Source organism: Lepisosteus platostomus, chromosome 12 (genome assembly GCF_059453375.1).
Source record: "Lepisosteus platostomus isolate fLepPlt1 chromosome 12, fLepPlt1.hap1, whole genome shotgun sequence".
Classification (NCBI taxonomy): domain Eukaryota; kingdom Metazoa; phylum Chordata; class Actinopteri; order Semionotiformes; family Lepisosteidae; genus Lepisosteus; species Lepisosteus platostomus.
In genome coordinates, this window is record NC_142622.1 from 40438444 (window position 1) to 40452480 (window position 14037).

Here is a 14037-nt window from a genome sequence, read left to right on the forward strand (position 1 = left end):
GACAATTATCTATTTTTAATATATAATATTAATTAAAAAACAGTAATTTACAAAAGAAATCTAAAATCTGTCAAGTAAAATTATAGAATTTAATTTTCAAGTATTTCTTAACTTGATTAATGACTCACGGGAATGGCTATTTTCATCATCACTGACAGTGCGATGCCTTGATGTTTTATTTCAAAGTTTGCACATTTAATTTGAATCTCTTTTAGAAATATGACCCTTAAAAGAAACCCATATACACATCTGAACCCTCTCATCTAGACTGAGAAACAACCAGAGCAAGAGATACTTTAAAAAGCAAAATAATGATCAGATGCGTTTTGATCTCTCCAAATGATGTGCTGTATAGTGATTATGTTTCCTGACACTTGTTGAAGAAAAAGGACTAGAACCTCTGACTTAGGTTATTAAGATTTCAGCATTTTTTCAGATGTACTGTACAAGATGATCCAGGAGTTTTGGAACAAAGTTTAATGGACAGATCAGACCATAAGAGGATAAAGCTTTACTAAAAGTATTTGAAAGTTAAATTGTAGAGAAAGAATGACACTGCTCCAAAGAACACCTCCTCATTGGTAAGGCAGAGTAGAGGTAATCTCATGTCCCAGACATGCATGGCAGCTTCTTAAACTAGCGCACTTGTCTGTATTGACAATACATTGTACATAACAAATGTACTTCCAATATGATCAAATGTATGCTTATAATTGTCAAAAAATAAAATGAATATTATACAGTACGTGTCATACATATTAACTTCATGATTAAAAGCACTAAATACGTTTTACATTTGCGGTTCCAAAACATTCAAAGAGCACTGCATATTTGTACATTTTAAACACTTGAATAGATGCTTAAACACTACTTCTGGGCTGTCTGAGTACTGGTACAGCTTTTCAATGTTTTTGTCAACGCAGCTTAAAATAGGTTTGTAACAATTTCAGAAGATGAATTGAAGAACAAACAATTTTAATAGGTACAGCACATTTTAAAAAAATCAAGATAAAAAAGACTATTAGAACATTTTAATTCTTACATATAGTAATGTATATTTTATATATTTAAATGACATAGTTTGAAATATACATATTTTAATACTGTAAAATACTTTCACAACACATTTATTCTACTACACTACGGAAGGAGCAAAAGCAAAGCAATTGTTCACCGACACATCAACACTTAAATGGCCTCTGAGTGTTTTAAATCTAATTTATCAGAAAAGTCTATCTGTGAGTTGCATCTCTTTCATTGTATTGATTTTAAGCAAAGAAAACAGTGCAATACTCAAATGATTAAAAAGATTCCAACTTCATTAGCTATAAAATCTGACATTTCGACCAAGCTTACCCCCATCATTAGGGTAAGCAAAACATTTGTCCACCTAAATACTAAAAAACATTCTTATTAAGAATTTTTTCAGTTTGAAATGAATGCATTATGAACAATAAATACAGATAAATTAACACCTTTTCCTAAAAAACATAATAATAATAATCATATTAATTATAATTATAATAAACATCATAATAATATCACAGCCTAATAAGTCAAGCAATATTTATGTTAATTATGTTATTTCTAAAGTAAATTGCCTTGGAGCAAACACATTTGTTACAATAAGCGACTAACTTGTTGGGGAAAAAAGCGTTACAAAGATAAATGGTTAAAACAAGGCGAGTCTGGGATTTTTTTACAGCAATAATTGAATAATTGAAATAAATAACTTTAGTTTTTATTCAGAAAAGGTATAAATTGATCGTTATCACAGATGTTGGTTATATATTTTTAGACACTGATAAGGAAACCAGTGGTTTTACATGAGATGACATTCTCATACTTGAAAGATAGCTGTATGTTTCTAAATTAATGAATAAAAAAGGCCCTATGCCAGAACAAATATTATTTGTTCTCCTTGATATTGAATCATTACTGTACTGTAATGTACTATAATGTCTCCCTCAACACAGCATTGAACACTGTGTACATTTTCTCTGAAAAGTCTTAAATATTATTGAAAAGGACACTGTATTATTTCTTATAATTCACTCAGTAAATAGCCAATATAACAGGCTGGGAAAACGAAACTACTGCAATTTGATCTGCAAGTAGAGCCTGCAAAAATGGCCTCTAATTACTGTAAATATACACACAGGGTGATGATTATATAATTTGATTAGACTACTGGTGAAGTGTAAATCAGCATATTCTCACATGGGTTCAAATAATAGTTTGATATAAGGGGCAGGCAAGATGATTGGGTTTTTGAGTGTTTTTCTTTAGTTATAAGAACCTGAAAAGGCTTCAAATACAGTACAACCACCTGGACGTCAACAGCCATTGCATGCTTTTATGAGTGTAAATCTTGGAGACTGCCCTTGTGGAAGGCAGACCCTGTAAAAGCCAACTGCCTTTGATTGTTGTTTTTTTTTCAAAAAAGAAAAAAAAAGTCAAGGTCAGGTGGCATGGTGGAGCAGTGGATGGTATTACTGCCTCTCAGCTCTGGGGCCCTATCTCTGTTTAGTTTTCGATTGGATTTCCTTGGGGCGCCCCAGCTTCCTCCTTCAGTGCGAAGACCTGCTGGTAGGCTAATTGGCTCCTGGAAAATTGGCCCTGTTTGTTAGTCTGCCCTGCGATGGACTGGTGTCCCATTCTCTGCTTTTACCTGTTGCTTGCCAGGTTAGGCTCTGGATCCCCCATGACGCTGTACTGGATAAAGTGGTTTTAGAAAATAAAACTTATATTCTAATCAATTTAATGTCCCTTTGAAATCATTGCCTTCTGCAAATTATAAATGTGGCAATTGTATTCATTGCAGATACACCAAAGAGGCATTTATCACTCATTATCAAGGTAAAGCTATTACAACTTGTGGGTAATTAACTGTAAAACTCAGAATATCTTCCATGTGATGCTTTGTCAATTGCTTTATATACAGCAGGTGAAACTGAGAAAACCTAGAACTAGAATATGTGAATATGGGGACTACTGTAAAATATGGTCTTCTCTATTCCTGTTATTCAGAAATGAGAACATATTATTGATTTATTTTATTTAAGAAAAGTAGATGCATACTGTATACAGTAACAACACCAAAGGTAGAGACATTCATATCTTGTGTAAGATTAAAGTAACATACTGGATGTATTTTCAGGATACTTCTAACACTCAAAGGGTTATTTAATTATGATTGCTTTTATAAGTGTATATTTTAAACTTGATATGACATGATTATAACATTTTTGCTTTTTGTACAGTGTACTCATCTGCCCACTTTTCCTTGTCATGGATATACTGGTTTGATTTACATTTCAGGATTTAACATACTGATCTATGTCTCATTCACATTCAATATGAATTCATTTAATATTAACAAACACATGAAATGAGCTTAAACAAAGTATGCAACAAGGTAAATGAATTGTTTAACCGTGACTATTAAGATGTTGATTAAAAAGTGTTTATTTAGCCATGTTGACTGTTCATTGTTCAATGTTCAATATCCATTTATTGGAAACAGGTCCACTTCCTGACTTCCAGGTCAATTGAGATTTTAAAATGCATAATTAATAAAGGTTATCTATTTATCTATTGACCGAGTGTTGCAAGTGTTCTTTGGTCATATACACGATTATGTAGACCTGTTTTACAAAGGCAGTTAGATTCCATTTTGTTAAACACATATACTTAGTTTTACAAATATGAAATAGATACCAGCTGCTTTTTTGTAAGGCCTTTATGGACAAGTTGGCTACCTCAATATCAATTCCTGTTTTGGAGAGCTTTTCTCAGATTGTCTATATTACACTTTCAGTATGTCACCACTTTCTCAATATCCTAAGGTAGCACTACTGTATTATTATTGTACTTCTTATTAATGTTGACAAAATGACTAAGGATTTTAGATAAGAGAAACCACATTCTTTACATTCTCAAACAGCATTCCTGAAAACAAGACAGGCAACATTATAGTTGTGGCCACTCATACTCAAATAGTTTAGCTCTGCATTGGTTAAAAAAGTAGGGTAACTGCATTATAAATCAGGAGACTGCACACGCAGCAGTAATTCCGATTTTAATGAAGCTCATTATGTAACCCATTTTGTTATTTAGACTTTTAAGAGGACAGATACTGGGACTGAATTCGGTGGATCTCACTATCTATTTGACATGAACAGTGTTTTGCATCGTGACAGACCCCATCATTAAACAAGAACACTCCAGGGATTTGAACACGGATAAAAACAACGCTGGCGATCGTGGGGACTGCAGGAAGCTTTGTTTCAAAGTAGACTCCAAAGCAGCCTCCCTGAGCTAAACCCAAGCATCCAACCAACAACATGGGGCTCTTTTTATCAACAGACTAATTATCCCCATTTGAGAACGCAGCATAAACTACCTATAATAACCCCATTAATGACCTAATGCCCAGTTAGTGTCAGGTCAGTGGTTATTATGGTCCCTTGCTAGAACAGCCTGCCACTTTATTTTACAATGACTTACCCCCCTTTAAACCACGATTAGCACTCCTATTTGTTTTCACTAGATCACACTATAGCAAAATATATTAATTGCCTTCTAAATGTAGAATGTTTTCTAGGATAACTTATCACCATTATATAAAATATCAGAGTTGTGACTATTGCACAAGCATCTCTGTTCTGTTGAAAAGTATACAGACAGATGTCTGATCGATTAACTCTCAGAAATAAATGTGCAACTATAAGCATTTATATCAGCAGCATAAAATTAGTGACCAGTGTTAGCTTTAACTGTAAACACTACCTGAAAGATTGGTAAGATAAAGAAGCCAACAGCTGTGACGTGAAGCAAAAAGCAGCTTAACTAGAAGAGTTGTAATCTTTTTGACAGAGAAATTGAATTAGCCATGGATACTGTACTGTATGTATCTTGAACATGAGAATCATGGTTCAGGGTTGTTTTGGTGCCTCAGGATTCAGACAGCTTGCCATCATAGATGAAACCCTGAATTCAGCATTCGATTAGCAAATTCTACAGGAAAATGTCAGGCCACCCATTTGTCAAACGAAGCTGAGCCAAAAGTGGGTCATGGAGGAAGATAATGACCCTAAATATACAAGTAAAAGATACAACAGAATGGCTTTCTACTTTCATGAAAAAATAATCACATTTTATATCTTAAATATACAAGAATACAGACTAATTTAGAGGGTTTACAAGCTTTTTCTCAGTACTGCATATCAACTACTGGAGTTTTGTTTTTCAGTACTCAATCTCATTTCTGAGAGTAGTGTGGTGATATTCTGAGATGTGATATTCTGACTGTGATATTAGGGAATGGAATTATTTTGTGCCTTTATTACTTTCTCTCTGCAAAACTACCTCAAATAATCACTTTATCACCTGTTTTGTACTATTCTCCACACACAGTTGTCATAATGTCTTGTGTCTTTCTCATCCCACACACTGTTTAGTCTTAGAAATGTGGTATCGTTGACCCATTAGTGACCATTAGTATCAGAAGAACGGTCTTTTCTGATCCAGGTTTATGGACCAGTTCCTATTCTAAATGTTTTCAATTTTTCAGGCTGCAAATCCTCACCTCACAGTAGTGTATTGTAAACCCAACTCATTTTTTCTTTGCTATGAAGTGGTCTGTGATATTATAATTAGAATGGCTAGATTCTAGATACTGAAGGCTACTAATAAGCCTTTAGCTCTGAGCCACCATTTCTTTCTTTGTTTCAATTTGATTTGTTTCTGCTTTTTGCTTTGGTCACTTTTTGGGACAATGATAATTATTTCTATACCTCTCGATGACACTCTGCGTACTATTATGCAAAATATTGACCTCCTCTGGAGTATCTCATAAAATGGCATTCCTTGTGAAAGGTAATTTTGATAACATGATTTGGACATACTGTATTTCATAATCTATTTGGGGCCATAATATTGTGTACTCCTGCTTAATGGTTTCAGTACAACACTGAGGTTAAAAAAATGTTTAGTTTGCTTTTGCAAGTGTACACAGAAGGGATTAAATAAATTCCAGAAGGCACATTTACTGTATAAAGGTAGAGAAGCTTCTCAATTGATCAAAACCACATAATATTCTCAGTAAATCGACTTGTAGGGAAAGGATTTGCTCTTCAGAATGAATGGTAATACCACTGAATACAGGCAAAAGAACAACCATACATATATTACATTAAGAAGAGGGTTTGAGGTACCTCTTATTCTCTGGTCTCATTCCTGTTTAGACAATATAGGGTGAAACTGCTATGAGGGGAAAAAAGGAAAAGTGCAAATCCCATATTTTTTTATAAACATGAGACTCATGTGAAATGCGATTACGGCTATGCATTAATAAAGATGTACAGTAGAATTCCCAAAGTGTAAAAAACATCTGCAGCAAAACTGGGAAAATGTGTCTTCTGCTTTATCTTCAGCTGGCCATTTTTCATACAAATCAATATTTTATCATGATTCTGCCCACCTTACTTGCATTTCTCTAAAAGTTTCCTTCCAAACAGACAAAGAAGGTAAGGGAGATAAACCTCTCAACAAACTAAACACTAAATGTAAAACAAAGACATGGTAACTTCTCATAAAAGAGCATAGTTTTGACACAAAAGCTTAAAATTAAAAACAGAAATGTCCCTCTTAAAAACATGTAAAATTCCTCTTGAAGATGAGCCACATTTACTGTAAATAATTTTACGTCACAGTGATTTAAAGAAGTATGTTCAGGAATCTACGAAAGAGAAGTACAATAAAAAGTAAAGACATTTCCAGACATAATACTTATTTTTACAGTTATATTAAGCGAATAGGGAAAAACAGCACACTGTTCCCGTGAGTTAGAAAGAGGCCACCCATTCAAAATATCTCTCCATGCTTAACTGTATTTAATGTTTAATATCTGCCCTACATTCCTTGTCTAACACAGTCAGCAAAACCGTGACTAGTGTAATGTTAGTGAAAGATTCAAGGCAATTTTCCAGAACAGTCGCAACAGAAAATCCAGCATTGATAAATAGAGCTCTATTCTGAAACAAAGGTGAGATCAAGGATACATACAGTACAGGCATTGTTATTTATATCATTGGAACTTAAATGTCCATTTTCCCCAGTGTGACGGGATTGGCATTAAAGCTGATGGCATTACTCTAAAAGTGCACAGAACACAACAAGACAGTAAGCTCTAGAAGGACAAAATTACTAAATCTTTGCAACAGAAAAGTAAGACTATATTTAACTTTTTTACAGTTGCATAGGAATTACTGCAGAGGAAACATGAATAAAGGAAGAACATAAAAATTCCACACAGATGGTACCCCTGGGCATCAGCGATGCTTACCACTGCCCTTAGAAAGTTTATTTTAACTACATTTACAGACATTTACTAATACTTTAATACAATCTGAAAAGGAGCCTTTTAAAACTTGAAGTGCTTACACTTGCTCTGCAATGGGCATGTTATTTGATTTCCTGCAAAATAAATTTTGGAATCTGATACATGCTGTACTGTTTATACTGAAGAGTATTTAATAAACTGAAAGAACTTTAAAGTAAATGTCATGGTCATTTAACCCTTTAGGACACAAGTACAGTACCTTGTTATGTAATTATACATATCTCTTAAGCCTTATACAAAGTCAAATTAGCAAGTCACTTTAAAGACTTACTGTACATAATGGAGATTTAATAAAACAAACGTTGGAAAATTCCAGATTGAGCAATAGTTGTACAAATTTACTTGACCTTAAATTAGAGGTCAAACTGAAGATCTCCTAGGTTGTTCATTTATCTAGCCTGACAATGCTAGACATCTGGGAAAACTGAAGGCTATTAAAATAAAGGGTCACTACTACAACATCCAAAAATATATCCACATTCCACTGCGAACAACTTAAAATATACAGTAGTGTCCATGTTCAGCAAAATATCAAAGACACTTAAAAAAAAGTTTCAGACTCCTGAAATACGCAAAAAGGTTTTACACTCAGCACTATACAGTATATTGTCAAAGCTGTCCCTTATCACAGAACCTGCTTCCAAAATTACAACAGTATTACATTTGCACAAATCTGGCACCGCACATAATGCCTACCTCTCGTCTGATTTTGTATCCAAAAACCATCATTGATTTGTAGGTGGTGTGACTGACCCAACATCCCAAGCACGCTCAATACTGCAAACACTGACAATTGACTTCTTTGCAAGAGTAGTGCCAAAGACATGCACGTCCTGTAACAAGTCTATTTCAGTCCACTATTAGCAACATATGGCATATAAAAGCGCATCAAACCAAGGGAGAAATCAACTCTCGGGCACACGTAAAGGGTATCTGCAGGTCACATACAGTAGTAATTTTCGCTATCCGAACGCATAACACGACCCTTGTCTCTTCGCAGAAGAAGCACAGTTTCTGTAGTAAAAATGAACACAGCTTGGATAGCTTTACACCACCTATAGTATTGGACAAGTACATGTGAAGACGGCAGCGGTTATGTTCAGGGTTAGTTTCTGCTCTTTAACTAAGCATATTGCTCTACCCACATGACCAGTTAAAATCTGACACAGCGCCTATTTATTTCTGTGAGCAGAACTGAATTTCCATATCTCAGTGATGATCTACTGTACGGCATGCACCGACTGTAGCACTAACCAATCACAGTCAACTAGTTTTCAGGTGGATATTATCGTTGCATTATTTTCCCCAGTTGCTAAAGACATGATACCCGAATGCTGAAGACTGACATTTACAATCCGTCCTTACCTTCAACAGCCATTCTGTCACTCCTACTTTACTTCATTCATTATTCGTGTGGTGGCAATAGATCAGAAGTTCAATGCATTATACCAATCTTTTGCTTCTGGGCATCCGCAGCCAGTGACAAATCAACCTGCACTGCACAAACCGAGCCTTTGTGCCAAAGAATTGTGGGGGTTGTAGTTTATCCTATTTACAGCCTGTACGAAATGCGAATGATTTTTCAATTCTGATGTGCCCCGTGTTAAATTACTGTTCAACGACTGAAAATGTAGGTGATATTAATATTTTACGCAAAATAAATGTTTTGGTTATAGTTCTTATACATAAGGTTTTCGTAGATGACGACACTACAACACCCATGCAACAATTCATTTGGATTCCTTAGCTGCTAATTTAAAGGTAAAAAAGGAGGAAGCGCTTTCTCCGTATCTGTGTTTGCTATGACGACATTTGGTGGTAGGTAGGTTAAAGTGTTACAACATAGACAAAACAACCTTAAAATAAACTACAGAGACTTTGGAGTATGTGCAGTCGATGAAGGCTGGACAGACCTGCAAAAAGAAAACCAGTCTTTCTGCGTACACTGTATGGTACTGTATAAACAGATATATTTAAATATAAACATCTGATGCCTTTAAGTTACTTGGAAATAAAAAAAAAACAAACCCGTTTGTTGTCATTGAAAAAGTGATGATCTTTAGAGATGATCTTTGGCTACTGAGTATTATTTACAGCTCATAGTACTTTCTCAAAACATAAAATATCAGCATATTTTAGATGAAATAAAAGTATTGTAGCATTTTTTATTTTTGAATTGAAAATTTAAATATAGGAGTAAAATGTCATCCTGTTGGCAACAAAGCAAAAAATAAATACTTTTTATAAATAAGCCTTGTCATAAATGAGCCAAACTAGTCCTATCACATTCCTTAAGTGACAAGGCACTGACACAAGGTGAATCTAGCACAGATTAACATCTTGAACTTTTTTTTTATGTCTGACTGAAACTTGTCATCAACAACATGATTGTTTCCTGCTAAACCAGATTTGCCAGCCACTTCTGATTTGGATTAAAATAAAAAATTCCAGGGCAGCAGAGTGGACATGATGGTTAACATTGCTGATTCACAGCTCTTGGGTCCTGGGTTTGATTCTGGATTTTCTCCTCTTGAATTTGCTCCTGGATGCTCCAGTTTGCTTCCACATTCCAAAGACAAGCTGGCTTGTGCACTTTTCTGGGCGGAGCGGTGGCTCTGTGGCTCAGGATCTGCGCCCGTGGCTGGAAGGTTGTCGGTTTGTATCCCGCGGCCGGCAGAGGAATCCTACTCTGTTGGGCCCCTGAGCAAGGCCCTTAACCCCAGCTGCTCCAGGGGTGCTGTATAAATGGCCGACCCTGCGCTCTGACCCCAAGCTTCTCCCCCCTGTCTGTATGTCTAATGGAGAGCAAGTTGGGGTATGCGAAAAGACACATTCCTAATACAAGAAATTGTATATGACCAATAAAGTGATCTGATCTTATCTCTTCCTGCCCGAATGTAATTGCTCTGTGCATTCCTGGGATAGACCCCAATTGCTGTGACCCTTTCTGGGAATAAAAAGCTTTCTCATAATGAATGGATGGCAAATTCTGCAAGCAAAAATAACTATTTTTTTTCCCTGAATGTTTTTAAATGCTATCCATTTTCTATTTGAATTTTTACACTATTTGAACTAAAGTGGGTCTAAATATTCCTATTGATTTCCAACATAACCCATTGGCGTTCAAATTTTTAGCTGTTTTGGACTGCTTTAGCCTTTTTCCACTGTGCAATGTCCCCACTCACTGTAATGGATACTCTAGACTTAGTTGTTACTACAGATTCATGACATGGCCAGCAGGTGCTCTAGATTATAGGCTTCTGCTCTAACATTAGCATTACCACTAACATTATAGCCCCTGAATAAGTAAACTGTTCTTTATACTTGCTTTTCCTCCTGGTGCTGTATATGGATCAGCTGCACTCTCAAGGCTCCCCACTGAAGGTTTGAGCATAAAGGGAGGAACTGCAGGCAAACTGTTCATTTGGAGGCCTGGAAACATCAATTGGATTCTGTTGTCTCTGCCAGAACCGCCTCTTTTTCTTGTCTTACTGAGAACGGACATGATAATTCTAGGCTTCTGTTTTCCACAGTCAGTTTGGTTGCTGGAGCCAAACTGCTGTTCTGCACTAATGGCCTCATGAAGCTTATGCAAACTTTTTTCTGGACTTTTTTGAAACATAAATTCTAACCTTTATGAGATTTCCAGTGCCGCCTTTCACACTGTGAATTAACTGTTTGCCCGCTTCCAGGATTAACTTGGCACTTCTGGTACTGCCTTTACTTGGTTTGGGTCCTACAGTACCTCCCTGAACAAAAGCAATTTCATAGGCTTCTATGCTGGGACCTCATTTGTTTAGTACACTAGAGGCTAACACTTGCCATAATATTTAGGTGTCAAAGTGTAAAAATCCATCTTTGTATGCTCATGTGTACAAACGCTCTTAATCTCATATTGACGTGGTTGTCTCTGTGCTCACAAATTGTATTACTGATGTTAAACTGTGGATGAACCTATAACAAAACTTGTAATCTGTTGTTTACAGAAACCTTTGATTTTACCAAATTTTACATGTGGCCTTGCAATATTTTATCCTTATTTTTTGTGCAGCTCTTTAGGATGCTTATAATATGAAAGGTGTTTGTGCAGCATATTCAGATGTTGCAGATAAGATGAACATGGAAGACAATTATCCTGGCATCTGGCAGCCATCTGGATATGGCTTAACAGATCAGTCTTGGAAAGACAGACACTGTTTAAGTCTGGGCGAATGTTCCTGATTCCAATAGGCATATCTAGGCTATTGATCTGGTCCGTATCACTCTGTTTCTGTTACTCCTACTGTTGTTTCTCCTGTTATTATCATATAGTTTCTACTGTAAAATCCTGTGATCCTTGCAGCAGACTCTTCCTCAATCAGAGGTCTGTCATGGGCAATAGTCAGTCAAGAGTTGGTGTTCTTCATGCCGGCCTGGAGGTCATTCTTGAAGCGTTTTCTATGCCCTTTTGGACATACAGTATGCTGTGTCAAATCTTGGAGACAAAGACATACTTTAAGAGTCTGGAGATCAGCTATAGTCCTTGGATCTTTCTGTTTTTTCATTCCAGCCAAATGGTTTCTTCTTTCCAAAAAGGCTTTGTTGAAAAATCTTTCACACATTTTCTGTTGAACACTTCTGTCTACTTTCCTAAATAAATAAAAGGAGATTAGAAATATTGGCTTATTAACCTAAAGGCCTGAATATTGCTCCATGGCAACAGTAACACCACTGAACAGCAATCTCTGAAAATAATTTAAAATGTTATCTGTAATGAAAGAGGCTGGTATTAAAAGCATAAATTCTGTATTGAGTGGTTATTGTTATTTGCTTCACGTTATTGCTTACAAGTTTCAGTGGGAAGAGCATAAAGCTTTTTTTCATTTTTGACTGTAGCCATTTATCTGATTTCCCTAGGCAACATATCACAGCAACTTATTTGTTTATTCATGAAAATTGTTTATCCAGGACAGATCATTTGAGGATATTAGCCTGCTTTTCATTTAAGTTGTACGCCTATAAATAACTCATATGTAGAGAACTAATGATACTGGCAGAGATAAAAAGCAGTAAAATCAATTATAGATTAAAACTAACAAGATCTTTGTTCTTCATAACTTCATAGCATAATTTTCAGCGAGTTATTTTGTTTTCAGAATGGAGAGTTTTCATGACATTTTCCTCATACATTTTGAGGACAGGAGGCAGTTAAAGATACAGTAAAGGGTTTTGGAAGTATGGAACATGATACCCACCTTTGGTTGTTACGTTCCACATCCCTCCTCTAGAGGGAGCTCCTACCCTTTTCTGTTATGATTAGGTTCTATTATTTCCCGGTGTGTCTCGTTTGTATTTTGGTCTCCGGAGTTCCTGGCTCAGCATTGAAAGATGGAGGCCCAGAAGCCCACCTACCAGCGGGTCCAGGAGTGGCCCGATGGCGTAGGCTTCACCCCTGCGTCCTGACCTACTGAGTCCGGGGCTCAGACCGCCTGGTCCCGTTAAGGTTTTAGTTCTTTGTGTTCCCGGTCTCGGTTTCCCCTTTCCGGGGATTTTAACCGTCTTCGTCTAGGATGGATCTCCCAGCATTTGGATTATGGACTGCGCCCTGATAACCCCTTTTTGGACCCGTTTGGCTTTGTCAGCCCCCCCCCCCCATCTGTCAAACCGGTCCAAACCCTGCTGTATCTTCCCCTGATGTCCTTAGCCAGACTCTTCCGGATTATACAGTCCTGCATAGGGTCTTTAACAATGCATTTCACGGGAGTCTGCCCTGGCTCCCGTGATATTGTTTAATGTGATTTCTTGACTTCCTTCAAGAAACAGCTGGAATAGATCCTTGGATCAATAAGCTACTAATTGATCTGAATGGGTTACATGGACCAAATGGCCTCTTGTCTGTAACCATTCTTATGTTCTTTATTAAATCTCAAGACACTTCCTTGAAAATTTCCTTGATATTTCTTCCTTGAAAAATGATTTGATGGTCTCCACACACATTGGATCTTGGGTCATGTACATTATGTAGCCGTATTTTAATGTTATTTTTTTTTTGTTTTTCCATTCCAATTCTCTAGTGATTGTGTATTATTTTGGATCTGCTACTTTCACTTCATTATCCTCATTCTTCCAAACTTGAAACGTTTCCCTCCTTGCACTGTACCTGTGACGGGCAGTCAGCACAAATCACTGCCTGAGAGAAGCCAGCTGTGAGGGCTTACAATTATTATTTAAACCTCCCTATTTAAACATACACTATGCTTTCTCTGAGCAGGTGTGTGAGGTAGCTGACGAGAGAGTGAATGCAGCACACCAGGGAGTTCTGCAAAAGCGCTCTAGGTGAGTAACTGAACAAGCCAAAGGTTCACGCTACTGAACCACAGAGCCATGGGGCTAAAAGCAGAAAATTAGCTTTTGAGAGTGGCTAGACAGTCATCCAAAAGGCAGTTGTTAAGTGGCCGAAGAGGTTGTTTTCTGTGTTCCAAGTTCACACTGTGAACATTTTTTCATGGTACACCAGGACTTTGTTGTCAAAAGAATAAAGGGCATTGTAGCACTGTGACTGTGCCAGCTCCGGGCTCCGCTATATTCATTGTCCGGACTGTAGCAGTGCCAAACAAAAAAAACAAAAATCAACAGAATCATCTGCCTTAAGG

General features: G+C 36.6%; 1 protein-coding gene across 3 annotated transcripts in view; it reads right to left on the reverse strand.

The window, feature by feature from the left end:
- The window catches only part of samd12 (sterile alpha motif domain containing 12), a 119861-nt gene extending 110930 nt beyond the window's left edge, over nt 1–8931 (reverse strand). The window contains exon 1 of one of the 3 annotated variants that reach the window (XM_088601905.1): nt 8102–8547. In XM_088601905.1, coding sequence (XP_088458031.1) covers nt 8102–8231 — 130 coding nt within the window. In that variant the 5' untranslated portion in view covers nt 8232–8547. Of the gene's footprint in view, nt 1–8101; nt 8556–8770 lie in introns of those variants that run through there. The other 2 variants (XM_088601906.1, XM_088601904.1) reach the window with 2 other exon arrangements.
- Nucleotides 8932–14037: the final 5106 nt, after the last annotated feature.